This window comes from Salvelinus alpinus, chromosome 4, assembly GCF_045679555.1.
Source record: "Salvelinus alpinus chromosome 4, SLU_Salpinus.1, whole genome shotgun sequence".
NCBI classification, from domain to species: Eukaryota; Metazoa; Chordata; class Actinopteri; order Salmoniformes; family Salmonidae; genus Salvelinus; species Salvelinus alpinus.
In genome coordinates this window covers 3,528,220-3,552,199 of record NC_092089.1, presented here as the reverse complement: position 1 = coordinate 3,552,199, position 23,980 = coordinate 3,528,220, and the positions used below count along the sequence as shown (strand labels likewise).

General features: G+C 41.2%; 1 protein-coding gene and 2 long non-coding RNA genes across 5 annotated transcripts in view; 2 read left to right on the top strand and 1 right to left on the bottom strand.

Moving 5' to 3' along the window:
- Nucleotides 1-6,568, top strand: part of LOC139572777 (ephrin-A4-like) — a 70,325-nt gene extending 63,757 nt beyond the window's left edge. The window contains exons 4-6 of one of the 3 annotated variants that reach the window (XR_011674478.1): nucleotides 267-363; nucleotides 4,536-4,571; nucleotides 4,671-6,568. Coding sequence is in view for 2 of the 3 variants with exons in the window: in XM_071395544.1 (XP_071251645.1) it covers nucleotides 4,536-4,571; nucleotides 4,671-4,780 (146 nt within the window). In the remaining variant the exon portion in view is untranslated. The remainder of the gene's footprint in view (nucleotides 1-266; nucleotides 364-4,535; nucleotides 4,572-4,670) is intronic. The other 2 variants (XM_071395544.1, XM_071395545.1) reach the window with 2 other exon arrangements.
- An 8,105-nt stretch (nucleotides 6,569-14,673) lies between these two features.
- LOC139572775 (uncharacterized) lies at nucleotides 14,674-19,395 on the bottom strand. The gene is made up of 3 exons (XR_011674476.1): nucleotides 18,515-19,395; nucleotides 16,425-16,530; nucleotides 14,674-14,797 (listed from the first exon to the last, which is right to left on the bottom strand). It is a non-coding gene; the product is annotated as an uncharacterized lncRNA (long non-coding RNA).
- Nucleotides 14,686-16,297, top strand: LOC139572776 (uncharacterized). Its single transcript, XR_011674477.1, has 2 exons — nucleotides 14,686-14,786; nucleotides 15,319-16,297. It is a non-coding gene; the product is annotated as an uncharacterized lncRNA (long non-coding RNA).
- Nucleotides 19,396-23,980: the final 4,585 nt, after the last annotated feature.

The following is a 23,980-nucleotide window of genomic DNA, read 5'->3' as shown; positions in this document are numbered from 1 at the left end:
CTCTCTACGGCCGTCTCGCTCTCTACGGCCGTCTCTCTCTCTACGGCCGTCTCGCTCTCTACGGCCGTCTCGCTCTCTACGGCCGTCTCTCTCTCTACGGCCGTCTCTCTGTCTACGGCCGTCTCGCTCTCTACGGCCGTCTCGCTCTCTACGGCCGTCTCTCTGTCTACGGCCGTCTCGCTCTCTACGGCCGTCTCGCTCTCTACGGCCGTCTCACTATCCTGTCTTTTTCAAACAACAAACCGTGCTCTGAATGTACTTTTCAGGTGGCGATTCCCTGTAGTTGGGAACGAGCACGCACACGTTTGTGCGTGCACACACACGGGGACCTAAAGGACAGAGCGGTGACAGAGGGTCCATCAGGTACACTGTCATTGTACCAAGGTCACCCAGCACTCTGTGGTGACATCCTCTTCTCTCCTGTGTCACTGTGTGTGTGTTTATCCACTCAAATTAACCAGCACTCTCCTGTGTGCGTGTGTCACAGGCCAACTTTTTCTCTAACTGAAATGAACTAAAACAGCCGTAAAGAGAGCATGGCAGGTAGGACACAGTTGCACGTGACACAGGAAGCTCCTAAGGTCTGTGCTGGGAGTAATTAGTCACTTTATCTATGTTCCTCTCTCCCTGTTGGTGTCTATTTATTGAATTCAATTCTCTTTGGATATCTTGGTTCTGCAGACTGCTGAATGACATTGTAAATGAACAGAAAGTCTAAGTTTGACTCTACTGTAAATTTGAAACTACTGAAGTGTCCCGGCGAAAAGTGTCCCCTACCCACTCCAGTAGAGCGGTGTCACGGCAAATAGCCCCCTTCCCCAATTCTGCTGTGCTAGAACAGTGTTGCATCAGACACAACCTTCAAAATCCGCATCACCAGAGTGGTGTCACGCTGAAACAGCTCCCCCTGCTGCTCCGCCTTTCTTTCCTCCTTTCCCCCCCAATTTTCCGCTATCTTCCTCTACTTACCTTTCAATGAAGACAACTTCTCCAAACATGAAGTCTGCTGTTGTTCCTCACCCTCCTCTCTCATTCTCTTTCCTTCTCTCTCTTTCCCGCTGTGTGAAGCCATTATAGACCTTCTACTCTCTCTAATTGATTTCCTCTTTCCTTCTCCTACACTCCTCTTTTTCTCCCTCCCTCTCTCCCCTGCTGTGAACAGTCCATCGTGGTCATTTCAGGTTGCAGTCCCCTCTCCGGTCTTTCACTTCTTTTGCGCTTTTTTCAACTTTTTTTCTTTTTCTATTCTAAATACCTTTGTGCCCCCTGCCCACCCTTCCGAACACACACACTCGCGCACACACACCGCTCGTCTACTTCTCTCTCCGACTTCCAGCACAACACTGAAGGACTAACTTTGACCAACTTCCTACCGTGATTAGATTTTTCTTTTTCGGCGAGCAGGTTTGGAATGTTTTCCGCCCAGGAAGATGGCTCCCTACCTCTAGTCACTGTGTTTATAAAATGGCGGCGTGGGGAAGGAGAGGTGGAGTCATGGAATGGTGTCTCTGCAGTTCTCTGTCTGGAGACACACATGCATGCTCACATCCACTCACACTCACACAGTGGGTCTCTCTCTGCAGTGCAGTGCTTTCCTGAGACGCATGCGACCATGGCAGCCATTTTGGGGTAGAGCTGACCGTGACCAATACAGCACAGTTATCTACAGCACACATGTAGTCATTCACACAAATTCACCTAATCATGTACAACAGCAATACACAGATTATAACTTTGGTATTTCCATCATTTAGATGCATTGTGAGTAGTTAAAAAAGCTTTTTATTTCCACTAATTTTAACATTCTGTCATAAAGAACATATGTTCAACATGATATTTCAAGAGGTTAAATAAAAAAATAACTAAGTGCCTGTAAATGACTAAGTTCCAGATAAAGTATCTGGGTTGACCACTCCTTCTTAAATCAGCCATAAATCCCCTTGTGACATGGGGAATGCAAGCTTGTTCTGTACAACAGGGAAGGGCAATTGAATGTAGGCTTCACAAAATAATGTAATTGTGAAAGCGTGTCTTGTCTGTGTATCTCTGGGTAACAGGGTTGATGTGTTACGCTCCACCTGCTCAGTTGTCCACCACAAAACAGCAGAAAATGGCCTAAGGAGTAGGACCAGCTCACCTGCTTTTACCATGATGTTAGATGTTCAATATCTCTATTTAAAAAGGAATCGTTTCACCAACATTTTATTATGTTATTAAAACGAGTTCAGTTCATGTAACAGGATTGACCTTAAAATGAGGGACAGGTTTATTTATTTTTACCTTAAAATGAATCACTTAAATATTCATCTTAAGAAATGACTTTGTTAAAGCAACAAAATAACTAGGGCCTTACAATGATGGTGAAAATGGAGATGTGTTGGGGTTAAGTGGGTTAAAATCTTCCTAGAATTCAGAGGATGCACAGAGGGACACGTCAAAATGCTGAATGTTGGTACTTTAGTCATTGTTAAAGGTGATCGCTCCTCTATTTCCTGGTTGCTAAAATTCTAATTCTAATCTTTTCCATAACCACAAATATTGTATTTTCAGCTGTTTGAAGCAGCAAAACAGAAAGTTAAAGATTCAAAGAAGTAACATAAGAACATAGAACAGATCTACCGCTTCATAGACTTGCGTTCAATGAGTGACAGATCTGTAACTCGCATTTCTATGTGACTTTGGTCAGGTCATCTAAAAAGTGACATATTGCAGCTTTAATATAAAAATCTGATTTATTGAATTTTCTATGTGGTCTATATTAATGGACACTTCATTAATATTCAATATTTGTGCACAATTTCTGCTTGAAATATCAAAGGGACGAAAAGGCACTCATTTCGTAGAACGACCTATTCATTATCAGTGAACACTCATTTCGTAGAACGACCTATTCATTATCAGTGAACGGAAAATTATATTTAGTTTTTCAATTATTTTACGTATATATATATTTTTTATCATTGACGATTCAACATTTAATTGTTTATGCAGACTTCGATTGTTCTTCTTGAAACGGCAGTATAGTTTGGTATAGTATTACGTTTATAATTAAACCATTATAATCACGCAGTCATTTTAAAGTCAGCTATTGATGTAGGCATTAGGTCAATGTGTACATTTCAAAATCAGATCATGCTCTTTAATGTATTCATTTAGTCTGAGTATGCACTTGTTTGTTGCCTTTGATGTAAATAGTTTTATGTTCTGTTAATTGTATTTGGAGAATTACCTGATAAAACCTCTGCACATTATTGTGCTGGCTTTGAGCTGTTTTTATCCACTCAGTTTGGACATGAAAGATTGGATTAATAGAACCCTGCAACTTTTTGTTTGTTATTTTATAATTATTAATTAATGTTACAAAACAGAAGTGATGTGTTCTGTAACTTTCATAGTTTTGATGCTTTGGACACAAAATGCCCTTTTCACATTTTCTTCTGCTTAACGTTAGTGCTCACACACACACACACACACACACACAGACACACAGACACACAGACACACAGACACAGAGACACAGAGACACAGACACACACACAGAGAGAGAGAAAATGATCTCCAAGCTAAGCATTCGATCAGTGAGCCATCTTGTGAAAAATATACCTTAGACATCATGGTTCTGCTGATGTACACAATTCATTGCAGGAAAACAGTCAACTGGATAACAGTTTCATTACAACGATCTCCTCCACATTTTCTGCTCCTTTTCTTCCTAGACCTTCCCCTGCCCTCTCCCTTCACTATCATCCTTACTTTTCTTTTTCTTTTTGCTCTTTCTGGTATTGTAGCCTTCTCTCCCACCTCTCTTTTGCCCCTCTCCACCTTGCTTTGCCCTCCAGCACCCATCCACCCCTCTAACTCCCTCATTCCTCCTCCCTCTCCCTCCAGTCCTCCATTATTTCCTTTTAGTCAGCCCCCCTGCTGAGAGAATGACACCCAGACACAATCACCCCCTCCCTCCTCCGTCTCCCTCTCTTTCTCTCCCTCTCTCCGCCTGAACTTCTTACAATCTTTCCTTCCCTCCCTGCTTTTCTCCGTCTGTTTTTCTCCCAGGTCTTCTCCACCTCCACCCTTTCATTTCTTCTCCTATGTCCTCTTCTGTTTCTCTGTCATTCTGAATTGTGTTGCCTTCTTTCTTTTTCTCTTTTCCCTTTCTCTCTTATTCTTAATCTCTCTCTCTCTTATTCTTAATCTCTCTCTCTCTTATTCTTAATCTCTCTCTCTTATTCTTAATCTCTCTCTCTTCTTTCTCCTTGGCTCAACATTATCTTCCTCCTGACTCACTTTCTTCGCTTGTTTTTCATTCAACCTTTAAGAAAATTTGCATTGGGGACATATTTTAGGGTTGCGCAGTCAGTAGTCATTTTTCATGGCATTTGGCTGTGAGTAATGGTAAATAACCTCCCCTAGCCATTTTTCTGTTTGTTTTTTTGTTTCATGCAAGTAATGCCGTAGTTTTTGGGAAACTTGAAAATTACTTGAATAATGAACTTTATTTTTATGTCCTGCTCTCTCCCTTTCTTCCCCTCGCTTAGCAACCAAAGGGTCCAAGCAGAACAAGCAGGAACAAGGTGAGATACAACTGCACTCGTGTGTGTGTGTGGTATGCAACGCATGCGCAGGATGTTCATTGGTATTGATAAACTGCTAATTCTCTGGCTCTCTCTCAGGTACTCCAGCTCTTCACAGTGATGTGTGTTCAATGAGGACAGTCCCTCTTTCTCTCCTCCTCCTCATCCCACTCTTGAACGTCCTCTATCTAACATCCCTCTCTATCTAGCTGACTTCCTGAGTATCTACCATGCCCACTGTAGATGGCCTGCCTCACCCACTCAGTCCCTACTTTAAACTATCCACACCTCATAGGGAGGCCAAGTCTTCAATTCAGCCCCTGAAATGACTGCAACAGGGTAGACGTCTACACACCAACACACCACCTCTGTCTTTTCTGGAGGGGGACTCATCTTTCTCTTCTTGGTCTCCTCTTTTCTCTCTGTCCACTCTCTCCTCTGGTTCCCCCTCTTCCATCTCTCGCTCCTGACTAAAGCTCCCTCTGAAACAGACTGATTCTAATCTACCATCAAAGCTCTCATTCTTCATGTCACACCTTTATCCACTCCATCCTGTCGACTCTCTCTCTCTCTCTCTGTGTGTGTGAACATAATGAGCCAGCTGAGCCAAAGTGGACCATCCAGACGTTGTTCTGTTAAATTACTACGGAGAGGACCAGACTTGAAGTTGACTGGCTGTCAGAGTTGACTGCTTCTGAACAGAACCATGTTTTTGAGTTGACGTCATTGGATTTGAAAGTCATTGTTTTTTAGATGAAAAACAACTATTTTTTTGTATCCAAAGTGGGACCAACTGTTAAACACAGGAACACCAAACGTTGACCAAACTTTATTAAAACAGTTCACCATTGACGACACTGCCTAAACCAGGATATGCTGTGTGAGTGGAACCCTGGGAATGATGAACTAGAATATTGTGACTGTTCTGCTACGCCCTCTACTGGGATCAAACTGGTTAGACTGGTCCAACTGTTCTGTAACACCTGACACTCTGGGATTGGAGAATAGACCCTGCTACTCTGTGGTCTTCATCTGACCATATCTGGAATTAACTGGACTGTGTCTGGTGGTTTACCTCTGTCTTTAAAGGACCTGTTTACAGGTCTAGATCAACGCTGATTGCTGTTGTTTATAGTGCTATCAAGAATAACTAAAGCACTTTAGTACAGGTTACCCTGTAGTTTTCTTTAAGTTATAAAACATACATTTTTATCATCTTTTCATTAAACAAATAGCATTAAAAAATGCCATTTTATTATCAAAGCAATTTTAATAAATCTTATTTTGATTGTCATATCTTTTATCTGTTGGTTAGATATGACATTTTTGAATGTATTACTTCAATGCAATTTCATGTTCCATTCACAAAAGTAATATAACACTAAATTGCATTTACAGTAGAAGTGTGTTACAAATATCACAAACCTAACAAATATACATGTTTTCTTTTCAAAAGTGAGAGATTAACCTGAAATTATTCTTATTCATTTAATCCCACAAAAACTAGTGTATATTTAATTAAAATCATAATTCTGATAAATTGCTTATTTTAATCCAACATAATTAATCCTTCTTAAATACAGGCTATTCGGGGAGGCAGTTTTTCCCACATTCTAATGTTGTCTTTGGTCACAACATTTAGAAAACAATGTTTTCTTTGAGAATAAATATGTTGACTATTAGTTATGCCTGTAAGCACTTACTCATGAAGAGGAGTCTGCAGTATTACTTTACTCACATATTTGGATAACAACATGCTTCAATGACAGGTAAATATTTAGTTCTAGTCTTCACAGGTTATTCAGGAATATAATGATTATTCCAGGGGTTTAAACACTTATTTCTGGAACCTTGTTGTATAAAGCTGGTGCTCCCAGATTTTTTTGTTTTTAGTTTTCACATTTTAGTGAAGTATGAAACATCTTCTATGAAGAGTGAACTGCAATCTGAGCCCTTTTATACAAGGTGACGACAAAATAAAGATGATTGCAATAAGACTGTTGAAATTTCTTAACTTTGCTATTTGTGGTTTTTCGTGGTTTATTTGTCTTCTTGTTTCTTTGTTTTACTACAGGAAGTTCTATAATCAAGATTAATTTAGACAGTATACACACACACACACACACACACCTTCCTTTATGGACAATGCACAGGAGTATGTTCGTTGTGAGACCTCTGAGGCTCCAGATGACCTTGTGGTTTGAAAGTCCATTGTAACCTGAGAAAACCAATGGAATATTGATCTGAGTTTATATTTTATGTACAGTCGGCAGAACCCTGATAAGACCAAGACATTGCATGCTCCTGGGAGTACTCCTTCATACATCATAGCTCATACATCTATACAGTATAATATGTACAGTAGTTATTTATATTCCTATCAAGACAGATATGCAACAATGAATACAGTAATATCAGCATTTGTTTAAGATCCACTTCCATCTAAATAACCTATATGTTTGTGCAGTTGGGCATGCCACGCCCACTAGACCTGATGACGTGTTTCTGTAGCTGAGCTTAGCTTGCTAATGTCATCATGACATCGCTTACAAGCGTGATCAAGGATTTCTATTGGAGAAACCGTTTTTGCCTATCTTTGGCCTATATGTTTGAAAATACATTTATGTAGGATTTTAAATTATAGCCACCGACATCCAATATCCCTGGATATGATGGCTAATGTCTCTTATTTCATGGTTTATAATCTCATCTGATTTGTATTTATTATGGATCCCCATTAGTTCCTTCCAAGGCAGCAGCTACTCTTCCTGGGGTTAATTATGGATCCCCATTAGTTCCTTCCAAGGCAGCAGCTACTCTTCCTGGGGTTTATTATGGATCCCCATTAGTTCCTTCCAAGGCAGCAGGTACTCTTCCTGGGGTTAATTATGGATCCCCATTAGTTCCTTCCAAGGCAGCAGCTACTCTTCCTGGGGTTTATTATGGATCCCCATTAGTTCCTTCCAAGGCAGCAGCTACTCTTCCTGGGGTTTATTATGGATCCCCATTAGTTCCTGCCAAGGCAGCAGCTACTCTTCCTGGGGTTTATTATGGATCCCCATTAGTTCCTTCCAAGGCAGCAGCTACTCTTCCTGGGGTTTATTATGGATCCCCATTAGTTCCTTCCAAGGCAGCAGCTACTCTTCCTGGTGTTAATTATGGATCCCCATTAGTTCCTTCCAAGGCAGCAGCTACTCTTCCTGGGGTCCAGCAACATTAATGCAGTTATACACAATTAAGCAATAAGGCCCAAGGAGGTGTGGTATATGGCCAATATACCACGACGCAACGCAGAGCCCTTAGCTGTGGTATATTGGCCATATACCACAAACCACAGAGGTGCCTTATTGATATTATAAACTGGTTACCAACGTAATTAGAGCAGTAAAAATACATATTTTGTTGTACCTATGGTATATGGTCTGATATACCATGGCTGACATTACATTTTATAACACCCAATACATTTAGTGTGTTCCCTCAGGCCATTGTTTGTCACAGATAATACATGCTCTTCAGGACTGGTTCTGGGTTTGACTATAATACATGATCTTCAGGACTGGTTCTGGGTTTGACCATAATACATGATCTTTAGGTCTGGTTCTGGGTTTGACTATAATACATGCTCTTCAGGACTGGTTCTGGGTTTGACCATAATACCTGATCTTTAGGTCTGGTCTGGGTTTGACCATAATACATGATCTTCAGGACTGGTTCTGGGTTTGACCATAATACATGATCTTCAGGACTGGTTCTGGGTTTGACCATAATACATGATCTTCAGGACTGGTTCTGGGTTTGACCATAATACCTGATCTTTAGGTCTGGTCTGGGTTTGACCATAATACATGATCTTTAGGACTGGTTCTGGGTTTGCCCATAATACATGATCTTCAGGACTGGTTCTGGGTTTGACTATAATACATGCTCTTTAGGTCTGGTTCTGGGTTTGACCTTCACTTATCTTCCCCTGGTGGCTCTTATGGACTATAGCAGTTAGTATGGAGGCCACTGGTTCAACACTTCATGATGTAGTCAGTCTCATGGTGAAGCTGAAGGCAGTATCCTCCTTTAATGGACAATGTTTTTCTCATTTCATTTAAATATTTATCTTCTAATGTTCATACCACCTTCAAACTCAGGTCAGACTCCTTTCTGATTTCAGAGAGCAGTTTTTCCACAGAACGCTGTTTCTCTTGTTCCATGTGTATCAAAAGAGTCCGTCTTTGACGGCTAACACTAAGGACTGTGCCTGTCTTCTGGATTCAGTGCTCCATGTACTTCAGACACAGGTGGAGTAGTGCTGGGGTGAGGGGGGATTGATGCTTTAGTTTTTTTGTGACCCCAGGAACCTTCAACCATTGGGAGTAACTTCCACAAGATGTCCAAGTCCCGAGGAAGCACCTGCTTTAGGATTGTGAAGTCTCTAGGGGGAGACTGAATTATGTCAATGGAAGCCAGGGCTTTTCTTAAGAATTCCCACTTAATAGATGGTTGCTTGGCCAAGGTAACTTTGAATGGCAAGCTCTGTGGTGGTATTTTAATCCTTCCTCTGAACGAGGGTGATAGGTACATCTAGACGGTTGGCAAGTATTGTGGCAAATATTTTGTACTTTTGTTTAAGTGACATAATGAGTTCCGCATGTATTTTCTTCTTCCTGGGTATTCCATTGTAATAATGCTTTAATGTCTCTGTTTCCATGAGGTCCTCTTCCCTTGATCCATTTGATGAGTCGGTCAGGGATTTCATTGCCACAAGGACTTCTGCCCCACTCATTTTTCCTGCTCTTCTGTCTAATTTGGTCTTGTATTTTAGTTCAGCATCACCCAACTTCCTCAGCTTTTGATGAACATCTGTTAACATACTTCTTATTTCAGGAACATGGATCTTCAGAGACACAGGGTTGTGATCTGAAATCCCTGGGACAGTGTGAATCTCACAGCTCTGGGCACATGGGGCTTTGTCCTGTGGCATGAAGAACATATCTATCCGGGAGTGGCTGTTGTTCTGAGAGCGAGTGAAGGCTTGTTCTGTTGGGTGAAGTCTTGCCCAGATGTCCACTAGGCTCCGTGAAGAGATGAACTCTTCCAGATGAGGCCTCAAGGCTGTGTGCTGTCTGTGTTCAGATGCAGAGATCCTGTCATAGTCAGGGTCAAGGCTGTGTGCTGTCTGTGTTCAGATGCAGAGATCCTGTCAAAGTCAGGGTCAAGGCTGTGTGCTGTCTGTGTTCAGATGCAGAGATCCTGTCAAAGTCAGGGTCAAGGACTGTGTTGAAATCCCCTCCAATCACTAAGATGCCTGTTATCATATCCTGAAGATACTGGGACAGCCTCTTCAGTACTTGCTTGTCTTCTTTATGATTGTACACGTTCACAAGAGTGAAGAGTTGACCATACATCTGACAGAACAGCACAATGTAGCCACCAGCGTAATCTTCATCATGGCAGATGTACTGATAGTGTGGTATGTTTTTATTCACCAGTATGGACACTCCTTTGCTATTCGGAGAGTAAATGGTAAAGTAAGAGGTCCAACCTCTCACTTAATTTATGTCTTTGTATCCTTTAGGTCCAATGTGAGTTTCTTGAAGGAAGATCACGTCAGCATTCTGTTTCTTGCCAAAGAAATCATTATATCAATCAACTGATTTGGGAGGCCTTTTGTTGGTTTAACACCACAAGTGTTCCAGGTGATGATAGAGAGACTATTTCCTGTAGATTTCAAATCAAATCAAATCAAATTGTATTAGTCACATACACATGGTTAGCAGATGTTAATGCGAGTGTAGCGAAATGCTTGTGCTTCTAGTTCCGACAATGCAGTAATAACAACAAGTAATCTAACCTAACAATTCCACAACTACTACCTTATACACACAAGTGTAAAGGGATAAAGAATATGTACATAAAGATATATGAATGAGTGATGGTACAGAACGGCATAGGCAAGATGCAGTAGATGGTATAGAGTACGGTATATACATATGAGATGCGTACTGTAGGGTATGTAAACATAAAGTGGCATAGTTTAAAGTGGCTAGTGGTACATGTATTACATAAAGATGGCAAGATGCAGTAGATGATATAGAGTACAGTATATACATATACATATGAGATGGGTAATGTAGGGTATGTAAACATTATATTAAGTGGCATTGTTTAAAGTGGCTAGTGGTACATTTTTACATAATTTCCATCAATTCCCATTTTTAAAGTGGCTGGAGTTGAGTCAGTATGTTGGCAGCGGCCGCTAAATGTTAGTGGTGGCTGTTTAACAGTCTGATGGCCTTGAGATAGAAGCTGTTTTTCAGTCTCTCGGTCCCTGCTTTGATGCACCTGTACTGACCTCGCCTTCTGGATGATAGCGGGGTGAACAGGCAGTGGCTTGGGTGGTTGTTGTCCTTGATGATCTTTATGGCCTTCCTGTGACATCGGGTGGTGTAGGTGTCCTGGAGGGCAGGTAGTTTGCCCCCGGTGATGCGTTCTGCAGACCTCACTACCCTCTGGAGAGCCTTACGGTTGTGGGCGGAGCAGTTGCCGTACCAGGCGGTGATACAGCCCGACAGGATGCTCTCGATTGTGCATCTGTAGAAGTTTGTGAGTGCTTTTGGTGACAAGCCGAATTTCTTCAGCCTCCTGAGGTTGAAGAGGCGCTGCTGCGCCTTCTTCACAACGCTGTCTGTGTGGGTGGACCAATTCAGTTTGTCCGTGATGTGTACACCGAGGAACTTAAAACTTTCCACCTTCTCCACTACTGACCCGTCGATGTGGATAGGGGGGTGCTCCCTCTGCTGTTTCCTGAAGTCCACAATCATCTCCTTTGTTTTGTTGACGTTGAGTGTGAGGTTATTTTCCTGACACCACACTCCGAGGGCCCTCACCTCCTCCCTGTAGGCCGTCTCGTCGTTGTTGGTAATCAAGCCTACCACTGTAGTGTCATCCGCAAACTTGATGATTGAGTTGGAGGCGTGCATGGCCACGCAGTCGTGGGTGAACAGGGAGTACAGGAGAGGGCTCAGAACGCACCCTTGTGGGGCCCCAGTGTTGAGGATCAGCGGGGTGGAGATGTTGTTACCTACCCTCACCACCTGGGGGCGGCCCGTCAGGAAGTCCAGGACCCAGTTGCACAGGGCGGGGTCGAGACCCAGGGTCTCGAGCTTGATGACGAGTTTGGAGGGTACTATGGTGTTAAATGCTGAGCTGTAATCGATGAACAGCATTCTCACATAGGTATTCCTCTTGTCCAGATGGGTTAGGGCAGTGTGCAGTGTGGTTGCGATTGCGTCGTCTGTGGACCTATTGTGTCGGTAAGCAAATTGGAGTGGGTCTATGGTGTCCGGTAGGGTGGAGGTGATGTGGTCCTTGACTAGTCTCTCAAAGCACTTCATGATGACGGAAGTGAGTGCTACGGGGCGGTAGTCGTTTAGCTCAGTTACCTTAGCTTTCTTGGGAACAGGAACAATGGTGGCCCTCTTGAAGCATGTGGGAACAGCAGACTGGGATAAGGATTGATTGAATATGTCCGTAAACACACCAGCCAGCTGGTCTGCGCATGCTCTGAGGACGCGGCTGGGAATGCCGTCTGGGCCTGCAGCCTTGCGAGGGTTAACACGTTTAAATGTTTTACTCACCTCGGCTGCAGTGAAGGAGAGCCCGCAGGTTTTGGTAGCGGGCCGTGTCAGTGGCACTGTATTGTCCTCAAAGCGGGCAAAAAAGTTATTTAGCCTGTCTGGGAGCAAGACATCCTGGTCCGCGACGGGGCTGGTTTTCTTTTTGTAATCCGTGATAGACTGTAGACCCTGCCACATACCTCTTGTGTCTGAGCTGTTGAATTGCGACTCTATTTTGTCTCTGTACTGGGACTTAGCCTGTTTGATTGCCTTGCGGAGAGAATAGCTACACTGTTTGTATTCGGTCATGTTTCCGGTCACCTTGCCCTGGTTAAAAGCAGTGGTTCGCGCTTTCAGTTTCACGCGAATGCTGCCGTCAATCCACGGTTTCTGGTTTGGGAATGTTTTAATCGTTGCTGTGGGTACGACATCGTCAATGCACTTCCTAATGAACTCGCTCACCGAATCAGCATATTCGTCCATGTTGTTGTTGGACGCAATGCGGAACATATTCCAATCCGCGTGATCGAAGCAGTCTTGAAGCGTGGAATCAGATTGGTCGGACCAGCGTTGAACAGACCTGAGCGCGGGAGCTTGTTGTTTTAGTTTCTGTTTGTAGGCTGGAATCAACAAAATGGAGTCGTGGTCAGCTTTTCCGAAAGGAGGGCGGGGGAGGGCCTTATATGCGTCGCGGAAGTTAGTATAACAATGATCCAGGGTTTTACCAGCCCTGGTAGCACAATCGATATGCTGATAGAATTTAGGGAGTTTTGTTTTTTTGATTTTGCCATAGTTCTGGTGTTTCTAGGTTGGATTCTAAAACATAAAGATATTAGTTTGAGTATAATAAGCTGCTTTAAATCAGACTTTACTCCTGCTAACCAAAATATTCCACCAGATTTAGCAAGTATTTGCACAAGTACACAATTCACACACTTTTTTTTCAGAGATATAAATATCTGCTTCTCTGCTTGATACCTTACACATTAAAAAATTGTGAAGTTCTACAGAGTTCTCACCAACACATAAAAATATCATAACCTCACCTGTGTAGCGCTGATCCAGGTGTGTCTTGTCTGCTGTGCTGTATGACCTCTGATACTCAGGTGAGTCTATTTAAATACATACACTAGATACACTAGATAGATGTCGTTGATAAGACTTATGTAATGTCACCCGTAAAACAGAGCTACATAGTTCATTGGCGTTTTCATTTCCAATCCAGGTTTTTAATAACTACCTTTAGTTTTGATAGGAATTACTGCCAACGTCATCAAAAATTATTATCAAATATCATAATTGTTAGTTATAATTATGGGATCAAATATTGTCACTTCTACTCCCGCTCCTCCCCTCTTGCGTTCGATGTCGCTGGTCTACTAACCACTGGTTCTGGCAACCAATCTTTACGCACACCTGGCAACTAACATTGCACACACCTGTGTCTCAGTCACACCTGGACTTCATTACTCACGGATTACTTACCCTTCATATAGCACTCTTTTATTACTAGTCATCAGGTAGTATTGTTTGTGTTTTCTATGTCAGACGCTGCTCTTGTTTTGTATCGTTCCATGTTCGTTATTATTAAACTCACGAACTACACCTGACTCCCAGAAGGACCTACCTTCCCGCACCCTGTGGTTCCAGGCTGGTTGAGGGCCCTGTGAGTGTCCACCAGCCCATCAATCAGTCCTGCTGTATCATTGCCCCCATGTGTTGGGACGTAGATGTGGACATCTTCTAGGCTCTGCAGCGAGGACCTGCTCCTGTCACCTGTCCTCCGGAGCGCATCTACGTTCCAACAGGGGTGAGAGATCAGCTGTTGACCTGGGCACACACATCCCTCACTGCTGGACACCCAGGTATCACAGCACTATCCCATCCCTTTCTGATAAATACTGGTGGCCCACTTTGGCGCAGGACGTAACCCACTATGTCAATTCATGTTCGGTTTGTACTCGATCCAAATCCCCCCACAACGCTCCAGCAGGAAAACTCCCATGCCAATTCCCGTGCACCAGCGTCCCTGGTCTCATCTGTCCATTGACTGTGTCAGTGATCTCCCCTCTTCTGATGGTTTCACCACTATTTTGGTGGTTGTGGATAGATTCTCTAAATCATACCGTTTCATCCCTCTCTCTGGGCTCCCTTCCCCTCTCCAGGTTGCTGAGGCACTGTTCCAGCAGGTTTTCCAGCACTATGGTCTTCCAGTGGATATTGTCTCCGACTGTGGCCCCCAATTCATGGGTATGGAAAACCTTCATGGAGAAGCTGGGTGTCACGGTCAGCCTCACTTCCGGGTACCGGCCTCAGTCTAACGGCAGGTGGAGAAGATGAACCAGGAGCTGGGGAGGTTCCTGAGGAATCACTGCCAGGACCGGCAGGAGGAGTGGGTCCGACTCCTTCCTTTGGCGGAATATGCCCAGAATTCGTTGCCCCATTCTTCCACCGGGCTGACTCTTTTCCAGCGTGTTCTGGGTTACGAGCCAGCTCAGCCACGTGGACTCCAAGCCAGACCGAAGCACGCCGTCCGCAGTCAGAAGGAGCAGGCGGATCGCCACCGCAGTGAGGCACTCATGTTCCATCCTGATGATTGCATCTGGTAATTTAAACCTTTAGAAGAAATACAATCAGGAAGATGTAATTTGTCTCTCTGTTATTGCGGGTGTAGCAAAATGCTTGTTTTCCCAGCTCTAACAGTGCAATAATATCTAACAATACACACAAATCTAAAAAGTAAAAGAATGGAATTAAGAAGTATAGAAATATTAGGGCGATCAATGTCGCAGTCCCGAGGTATAAATATACAGTGCGTTCGGAAAGTATTCAAACCTCTTCACGTTTTCCACATTTTGTTAAGTTACAACCTTATTCTAAAAATCTCAGCAATCTACCTTGGGAGGGGGGGATACTGTCACGCCTGCTCCCTCTCCCTGGAGCTCCAGGGCGCCAGGCTACCCGTGATTATACGCACATGTCACCATCATTAAGCGCAGCTGCGCTCATTGGACTCATGTCATGTCGTTTTTATGTCCAGACGCTGTTCCGTTGACTCCCTGTATCTGCTTCTCATCTCCTGCGTTGGGCCTCACAGTTGTTACATGTACTTTTGTGATTCCCTTTACTTTTTACAGTGGAAATATTGGTGTGTCACCCTGTGGTGCAGTCTGACCAGTGATACTCAGGTGAGTATTCAAGGTTGCGCACAGCTATACTAACATCCACACCCACCTCTGCATCATCATGTTAACTGTTAACCCTGTGAGACCCAATGTTGCAAAAAAATCTACATTTCTTATATTGCATCCTGTACCAGTCCTAAACTAAAGGATTATGTCAAACACTACCTAATGCATCTCCTTAGACACAGATGTATCTCTCAGTAGTATTTGTTGTGCCATTATGATTATTGTGACATCAGTAGCCTCTGAAACATGAGAAATTGTCCTCTCGTCTGACACCTCACTGGTCCCCTACACAAGTATATGTTGTAGGCTATCCATGCAGTGCACTTGAAACATGTTTCCTGTCTTCTCAAGATGTTGTAATTATGTAGAAAAAAACAAGTTGAGAAACAAACATTCCAGGCCAGAGCTAGAGGTAGTTTTGTAAGTGTTGGAAAAACGCATCATTGGGCTTAAAGTGTTGCCAAACTGAGACAGGGCCACATTCATATGTTGATAGATAAGTTAGAGCAATGTTTCACAACTCTGTCCTTGGTGCCCAAAAAAAGTGCATAGGAGAATTAACAGAAATTATTGCTAATAATTACTTTATACGCACATTTGGTTCTCAATATTCCTTCAATTAAAGTTAAATATTTTTTTCTGGTCTACGCAAGTTATTCAGCAATGTAATGATTATTCCAGTGGTGTGAACCCTGATGTCTAGAACCTTGTTGTATAAAGCTAGTGCTCCAAGATTTAGAGTTTATTACAATCAGTTCATAGGAAAAAATATTTGTTATTTTGTGTTATGTTTTGTGTGTGTTGTGTGTTTTGATTTTGATTTTTCACATTTTAGTGAAGTATGAAACATCTTCTATGAAGAGTGAACTGCAATCTGAGCCCTTTTATACAAGGTGACGACAAAATAAAGATGATTGCAATAAGACAGTTTTTTCCTGGTTTATTTGTCTTCATTCATTTTTGTTTGTTTTACTACAGCAAGTCCTATAATCAAGATACATTTAGACAGTATACACACACATGCAAATACACACACACATACAAATACACACCTTTACTTGTGGGAGACAGACATAGTATGTTCAATGCACAGGAGTATGTTCGTTGTGTGACCTCTGAGGCTCCAGATGACCTTGTGGTTTGAAAGTCCATTGTAACCTGAGAAACCAAATAGAATATTGAGTTGAGTTTATATTTTATGTACAGTCGGCAGAACCCTGATAAGACCAAGACATTGCATACTCCTGGGAGTACTCCTTCATACATCATAGCTCATACATCTATACAGTATAATATGTACAGTAGTTATTTATATTCCTATCAAGACAGATATGCAGCAATGAATACAGTAATATCAGCAGTTTTTGAAGACACACATCTAAATAACCTATATGTTTGAAAACATATGCCCATGTATTTAGGTTGTAATGTATAGGCTGTTGTGAACCCAGATATCCAATATCCCTGGATATGAAGTGTAATGCCTCTTATTTCATGGTTTATGATCTCACCTGATGAAATGTTAGTTACAGATAATACATGATCTTTAGGTCTGGTTCTGGGTTTGACTATAATACAAGATTTTTAGGTCTGGTTCTGGGTTTGACTATAATACATGATCTTCAGGACTGGTTCTGGGTTTGACTATAATACATGCTCTTTAGGTCTGGTTCTGGGTTTGACTATAATACATGATCTTTAGGTCTGGTTCTGGGTTTGACCATAATACATGATCTTTAGGACTGGTTCTGGGTTTGACTATAATACATGCTCTTTAGGTCTGGTTCTGGGTTTGACTATAATACAAGATTTTTAGGTCTGGTTCTGGGTTTGACTATAATACAAGATTTTTAGGTCTGGTTCTGGGTTTGACTATAATACATGATCTTCAGGACTGGTTCTGGGTTTGGCTATAATACATGATCTTTAGGTCTGGTTCTGGGTTTGACCATAATACATGATCTTTAGGTCTGGTTCTGGGTTTGACTATAATACATGCTCTTTAGGACTGGTTCTGGGTTTGACTATAATACATGATCTTTATGTCTGGCTCTGGGTTTGACCATAATACATGATCTTTAGGACTGGTTCTGGGTTTGACCATAATACATGCTCTTTAGGACTGGTTCTGAGTTTGACCTTCACTCACTGTTCTTGGTTTGTGGCCTGGTGGCAAAGGGATCGTTTTATCTGTGGTAATACTAAGCCCAGAGTCTTCTCTGAATTTAAAGAGTACAGCTGCCACAGTTGTCAATTCCTTTTCTTCCAAGTGTATAAAACAGCACCGTCTGAAGTACCACACACTGGTAATCTTAGTTTGATCATAAATCTTGTATTGGAAATTCTTCTTGCATAAGGCAAGTAGAGTTTGGGCGAGGGGACAGTAACGTCTTAACCATCTCTTGTCATACCTAAAGTATGATCGTCAATTAGAAGCAACTTTGACCAGTTGGTAAAGTCACGAAAAAGCACTTCCCTTAAAAATGTGAATCCAATAGGGTTAGGTGATTTAGGAGATGGTTTAGAACACTTTATGGACAAAAGGGCTTCTTCCAAGAAGTTTATCTTAATCTTTGTTGGGATGTCCAACTTAACAAGATAAGGCAAACTCTGTGACGGTTCACCTCGGTTCTTTTCTATGATTGAGAACTGAAGGTACATTTGTAGACGACTTTCTAGTATTTTAGCAAATATCGTCCCTTCATTGGGTGTCATTTCTGAAGCTTTCTGTTCTTTATTATATGTCTGCTTTAAGCGTTCGGTTGTTATCAGGTCAGGTATTGTACCAAGTGTTGGTTGTCCAGAGCCAGTCAGAAATTCTATTGCCATTACTATCTCAGACCCACATATTTTTCCTGTTCTGTCATTGTATTGATACTCCGGTAACATTGTCCGAACCTCTGTATTTCTACATTCTGGTGTGGAGGGAGTGGAACTGTCTGCTTTGGCAGGAAGGTTGAACCCCAGAATAACTGGTTTATAAATTCTGATTTAGCTGCTGAGTGTCAATTAACTGTGTTGCTCTGTCTTTATCTACTCAATTTTTTTGTTTTAAACAAGAGCTTTGGAGGAAGGTTTTTATACAATCTACTGGATAAATATATGGCTCGATCGACCCAACAGCATGTCATCATGGCATCACCTCATTCTCCTCCCCATGATTTTGTCCTTCAATGTTTTCCTTTTGTCATGTTGTCCAGAGGGTGCTGAACATCCTACATCTGTGATCTGACAAAGAACAAGTCCAACTTCAACCATCACTCATAAAACACTCAACAATTTAAATTAATTCATTGGAATCATCATCAGAGACAGAGGACGATCTGAGTGTACCCTTACCAGGATCTACTCTTCTTCACTTTGTCACCTAGAACACCTGTGGTATCAAACCCCACAGACAAGCCTCAGATAATGACCCTAAACTGAATGCTGTACTAGACCAGCTGGAGGATATAAACTCTTCTGTAGCGTTTCTACAGGAGACACACATTGGACCTAAGAATGTGAAACTCTTAAAGAAAGTGGTTGGTTGGAAATCTGTCTTCACTGTATTTGATTCAAAAGCAAAGGAGTAGCCATACTGATTAAAGATAGCATAACAGACATACTGATTAAAGATAGCATAACAGACATACTGATTAAAGATAGCATAACAGACATACTGATTAAAGATAGCATAACAGACATACTGATTAAAGATAGCATAACAGACATACTGATTAAAGATAGCATAACAGACATACTGATTAAAGATAGCATAACTTCTTGTCACTACAGGGGGTGCTGTTTCAACTTCGACATTTTGCGTCTCCAAATTAAACTGCCTCGTACTCAATTCTTGCTCGTACAATATGCATATTATTATTACTATTGGATAGAAAACAATCTCTAGTTTCTAAAACCGTTTGAATTATGTCTGTGGGTGAACCAGAACTCTTTCTACAGCGAAAATCATGACAGGACATGCGAAGGTCTGAAAACTAGGCTCTGATCTCGGATCAGTTTAAAGCTCTGTGTGTGCCCTATGGATCGAAATTAACTGCACCCGCCTTCCCCTGGATGTCAGTAACCAATGAGAAGTGGAATGGTGTTTCTACGTATTTCTCAGAGCTTATAAAAGGGCAAGGAACGAGGTGCGCTCTCTTTTCGACTTCCGCCATTACGCAACGCAAGACCCCAGGATAGCATTTTGAAACGCTCAGTTATCGGCCTTAGATATGTCCGTCTGTAATTTAATTCGGTATAGGTGTTAGAAACATCATAACGAAGTTATTTGAAACCGATTTATATCAGTTTATGCGAGTATATTGCTATTTTCGGAATTTTCGTAGTATTGCGTTTGAGGATTTGGACATGTGTGTGCCACGTAGCTACTGTTAGCTGCTAGTTCCGAAGTTGAAGTGGACGTTTTACAACAAAGCAACGATTCTTTTGGACAAAAGGACACCTTGCCCAAGATTCTGATGGAAGCTCGTCCAAAAGTAAGAGCTATTTATGATTTTATTCCGTATTTATGTGGAAAAATGTAAATGCATTTTTCGGCCATTATTGCGGCACTAGTCTGGCTGTAACGCACACTGTATGTCTAGTAACGTTAATTTTAAAAATCTAAATCAGCGGTTGCATTAATAACCAATGCATCTTTCATTAGCTGTCCAACCTGTATTTTTTTAGTAAATCTAACCGATAAATAATCGTAAACTTAGGTGCCCTTCCAAGATGGCGCCGGCCAGAATGCATGCCATGTTTTGACTGATTACATAGCATAACCACGATTTGTGATGCTAAATATGCACATTTTCGAACAAACTCTATATGCATTGTGTAATATGATGTTACAGGACTGTCATCTGAAGAATTCTGAGAAGGTTAGTGAAAAAATTAATATATTTTGGTGGTGATAACGTTATCGCGCTTTTTGCCTTGAATCAATGCTGGGGTGATGTTAGCTCATGTGGTATGCTAATATAACGATATATTGTGTTTTCGCTGTAAAACACTTAGAAAATCTGAAATATTATCTGGATTCACAAGATGTTGGGCTTTCATTTGCTGTACGCTGTGTATTTTTCAGAAATGTTTTAAGATGAGTAATTAGGTAATACACGTTGCTCTCTGTAGTTATTCTAGTCGCTTTGGGTGAGTTTTGTGATAGTGGCTGCAATGTAGAACTGTGATTTATACCTGAAAAATGAACATTTTTCTAAAAAAAACATATGCTATACCATAAATATGTTATCAGACTGTCATCTTATGAAGTTGTTTCTTGGTTAGTGGCTATATATATCTTTATTTAGTCGAATTAGTGATAGCTACTGATGGAGTAAAAAACTGGTGGAGTAAAAAAAGTGGTGTCTTTTGCTAACGTGGTTAGCTAATAGATTTACATATTGTGTCTTCCCTGTAAAACATTTAAAAAATCGGAAATGATGGCTGGATTCACAAGATCTGTATCTTTCATTTGGTGTCTTGGACTTGTGATTTCATGAACATTTGATTATATGATATCCCTGTGGCTTTAGGCTAGGCTATGCTAGTCAGCTTTTTTGATGGGGGGGATCCCGGATCCGGGGTTGTGACTCGTTAGAGGATAACAGACATACTGATTAAAGATAGCATAACAGACTTTGAGTATATCTGCCATGATGAAGATTACGCTGGTGGCTACATTGTACTGTTCTGTCGACTGTAAGGTCAACTCTTCACTCTTGTGAATGTCTATAATCACAAAGATGACCACACAATCCTGGAGAGACTGGGTCATTATCTTAAAAACACTGCTACCGGAACCTTGGTGGTGGGAGGGGATTTCAACACAGTGCTAGACCCTAAAAGTGACAGGAGCTCCACGTCAGATAATCATCAGCACAAAACATTTAGAGTTTATCTTCAAGAATTCACCTCCTCTCTGAAGCTAGTGGACATATGGAGAATACAAAACCCTAATTCAAAAGACTTCACTTACTCTAAAAAGACTAGTCTGGAGAACCTCAGCACACTGGATATAGGTTAGCCTTTCTAGCCCCGGCGTTCCGCTAGCGGAACTCCTCCCACATTCAACTGAAAAGGCAGAGCGCGAAATTCAAAATATATTTTTCGAAATATTTAACTTTCACACATTAATAACCTTTTCTCAATATAGGGGGTGCTGTTTCAACGTTACCATTTATCGTTCCCAAATTAAACTGCCTCGTACTCAATTCTTGCTCGTACAATATGCATATTATTATTACTATTGGATAGAAAACAATCTATAGTTTCTAAAACCGTTTGAATTATGTCTGTGGGTGAAACAGAACTCATTCTGCAGCGAAATTCATGACAGGAACTGCGAAGGTCTGAAAACGAGGCTCTGTTCTCAGATCAGTTTAAAGCTCTGTATGTATCCTATGGGTCGACATGAACTCCACCCGCCTTCCCCTGGATGTCAGTAACCAATGAGAATTGGAATGGAGTTTCTACGCAGATCTCAGACCTTATAAAGCCCCAAGGAACGGAGGGAGCTCTCTTTTTGACGTTCGTCATGACGCAAAGCAAGACCTCAGGATGGCATTTTGAAACGCTCAGTTATCGGCCTTAGATATATCCGTCTGTAATTTAATTCAATATAGGTGTTAGAAACATCATAACGAAGTTATTTTAAACCGAGTTATATCAGTTTATGCGAGTATATTGCAATTTTCGGAATTTCCTTAGTATTGCGCTTTGAACATTTGGGCACGTCTTCGCCACATGGCTAATGTTTGCTGCTAATTCCTAAGTTGAAGACGGCAATCTACAACCGAGCAACGATGATTCTGGACAAAGGACCACTTGCCCAAGATTCTGATGGAAGCTCGTCCAAAAGTAAGAGCTATTTATGATGTTATTCCGTATTTATGTGGAAAATTTTTAAAGGATTTGTCCGCCATTATTGCGGCACTGGTCTGGCTGTAACGCACACTGTATGTCTAGTAACGTTCATTTTAAAAATCTAACACAGCGGTTGCATTAATAACTAATGCATCTTTCAATTGCTGTCCAACCTGTATTTTTTAGTCAAGTTTACGATTATTTATCGATTAGATTAGGTGCCTCTCCAAGATGGCGCCGGCCAGAATGCATGAAATGCAGCTACTGATCACATTGTATAACCACGATTTGTGCTGCTAAATATGCACATTTTCGAACAAAACCTATATGCATTGTGTAATATGATGTTACAGGACTGTCATCTGATGAAGTATATCAAGGTTAGTCAAAAATTATATATCTTTTGCTGGATTGTTACGATCGCTAACCTTTGCTGCTGGTAAATTGCTTGTGTTTCTGGCTATTGTGGTAAGCTATAGCTTATATAATTATATTATAGCTATAATATAATGCTATATTGTGTTTTCGCTGTAAAACACTTAAAAAATCTGAAATATTGGCTGGATTCACAAGATGTTGGGCTTTCATTTGCTGTACGCTGTGTATTTTCCAGAAATGTTTTAAGATGAGTAATTAGGTATTTGACGTTGGTCTCTGTAATTATTCTGGCAGCTTCGGCACTATTTCAGATTGCAGCTGCAATGTAGAACTGTGATTTATACCTGAAATATGCACATTTTTCCAAAAAAAACATATGCTATACAATAAATATGTTATCAGACTGTCATCTTATGAAGTTGTTTCTTGGTTAGTGGCTATATATATCTTTATTTGGTCGAAATTGTGATAGCTACCCATGCAGGAAAAAAATTGTGGGAAAAAAAGTTGTGTCTTTTGCTATCGTGGTTAGCTAATAGATTTACATATTGTGTCTTCCCTGTAAAACATTTTAAAAATCAGAAATGATGGCTGGATTCACAAGATGTGTATCTTTCATCTGGTGTCTTGGACTTGTGATTTAATGATATTTAGATGCTAGTATTTACTTGTGACGCTATGCTAGGCTATGCTAGTCAGCTTTTTTACTGTGGGGGGTGTTCCCGGATCCGGGATGCTGTGCAAGTAGAAGTTAACAAGTCCAATACAGCAAATGAAAGATACACATCTTGTGAATCCAGTCAACATGTCCGATTTTTAAAATGTTTTACAGCGAAAACACCACATATATTTATGTTAGCTCACCACCAAATACAAAAAAGGACAGACATTTTTCACAGCACAGGTAGCATGCACGAAACCAACCAAACTAACCAAGAACCAACCAAACTAACCAAGAAACAACTTCATCAGATGACAGTCCTATAACATGTTACACAATAAATCTATGTTTTGTTCGAAAAATGTGCATATTTGAGGTATAAATCAGTTTTACATTGCAGCTACCATCACAGCTACCATGAAAAATAGCACCGAAGCAGCCAGAGTAATTATAGAGACCAACGTGAAATACCTAAATACTCATCATAAAACATTTCTGAAAAATACATGGTGGACAACAAATTAAAGACAAACATCTTGTGAATCCAGCCAATATTTCCGATTTTTTAAGTGTTTTACAGCGAAAACACAATATAGCATTATATTAGCTTACTACAATAGCCTACCACACAACCGCATTCATTCATCAAGGCACATTAGCGATAGCAATAGGCACGTTAGCGTTAGCGAATAAACCAGCAAAATATATTAATTTTCA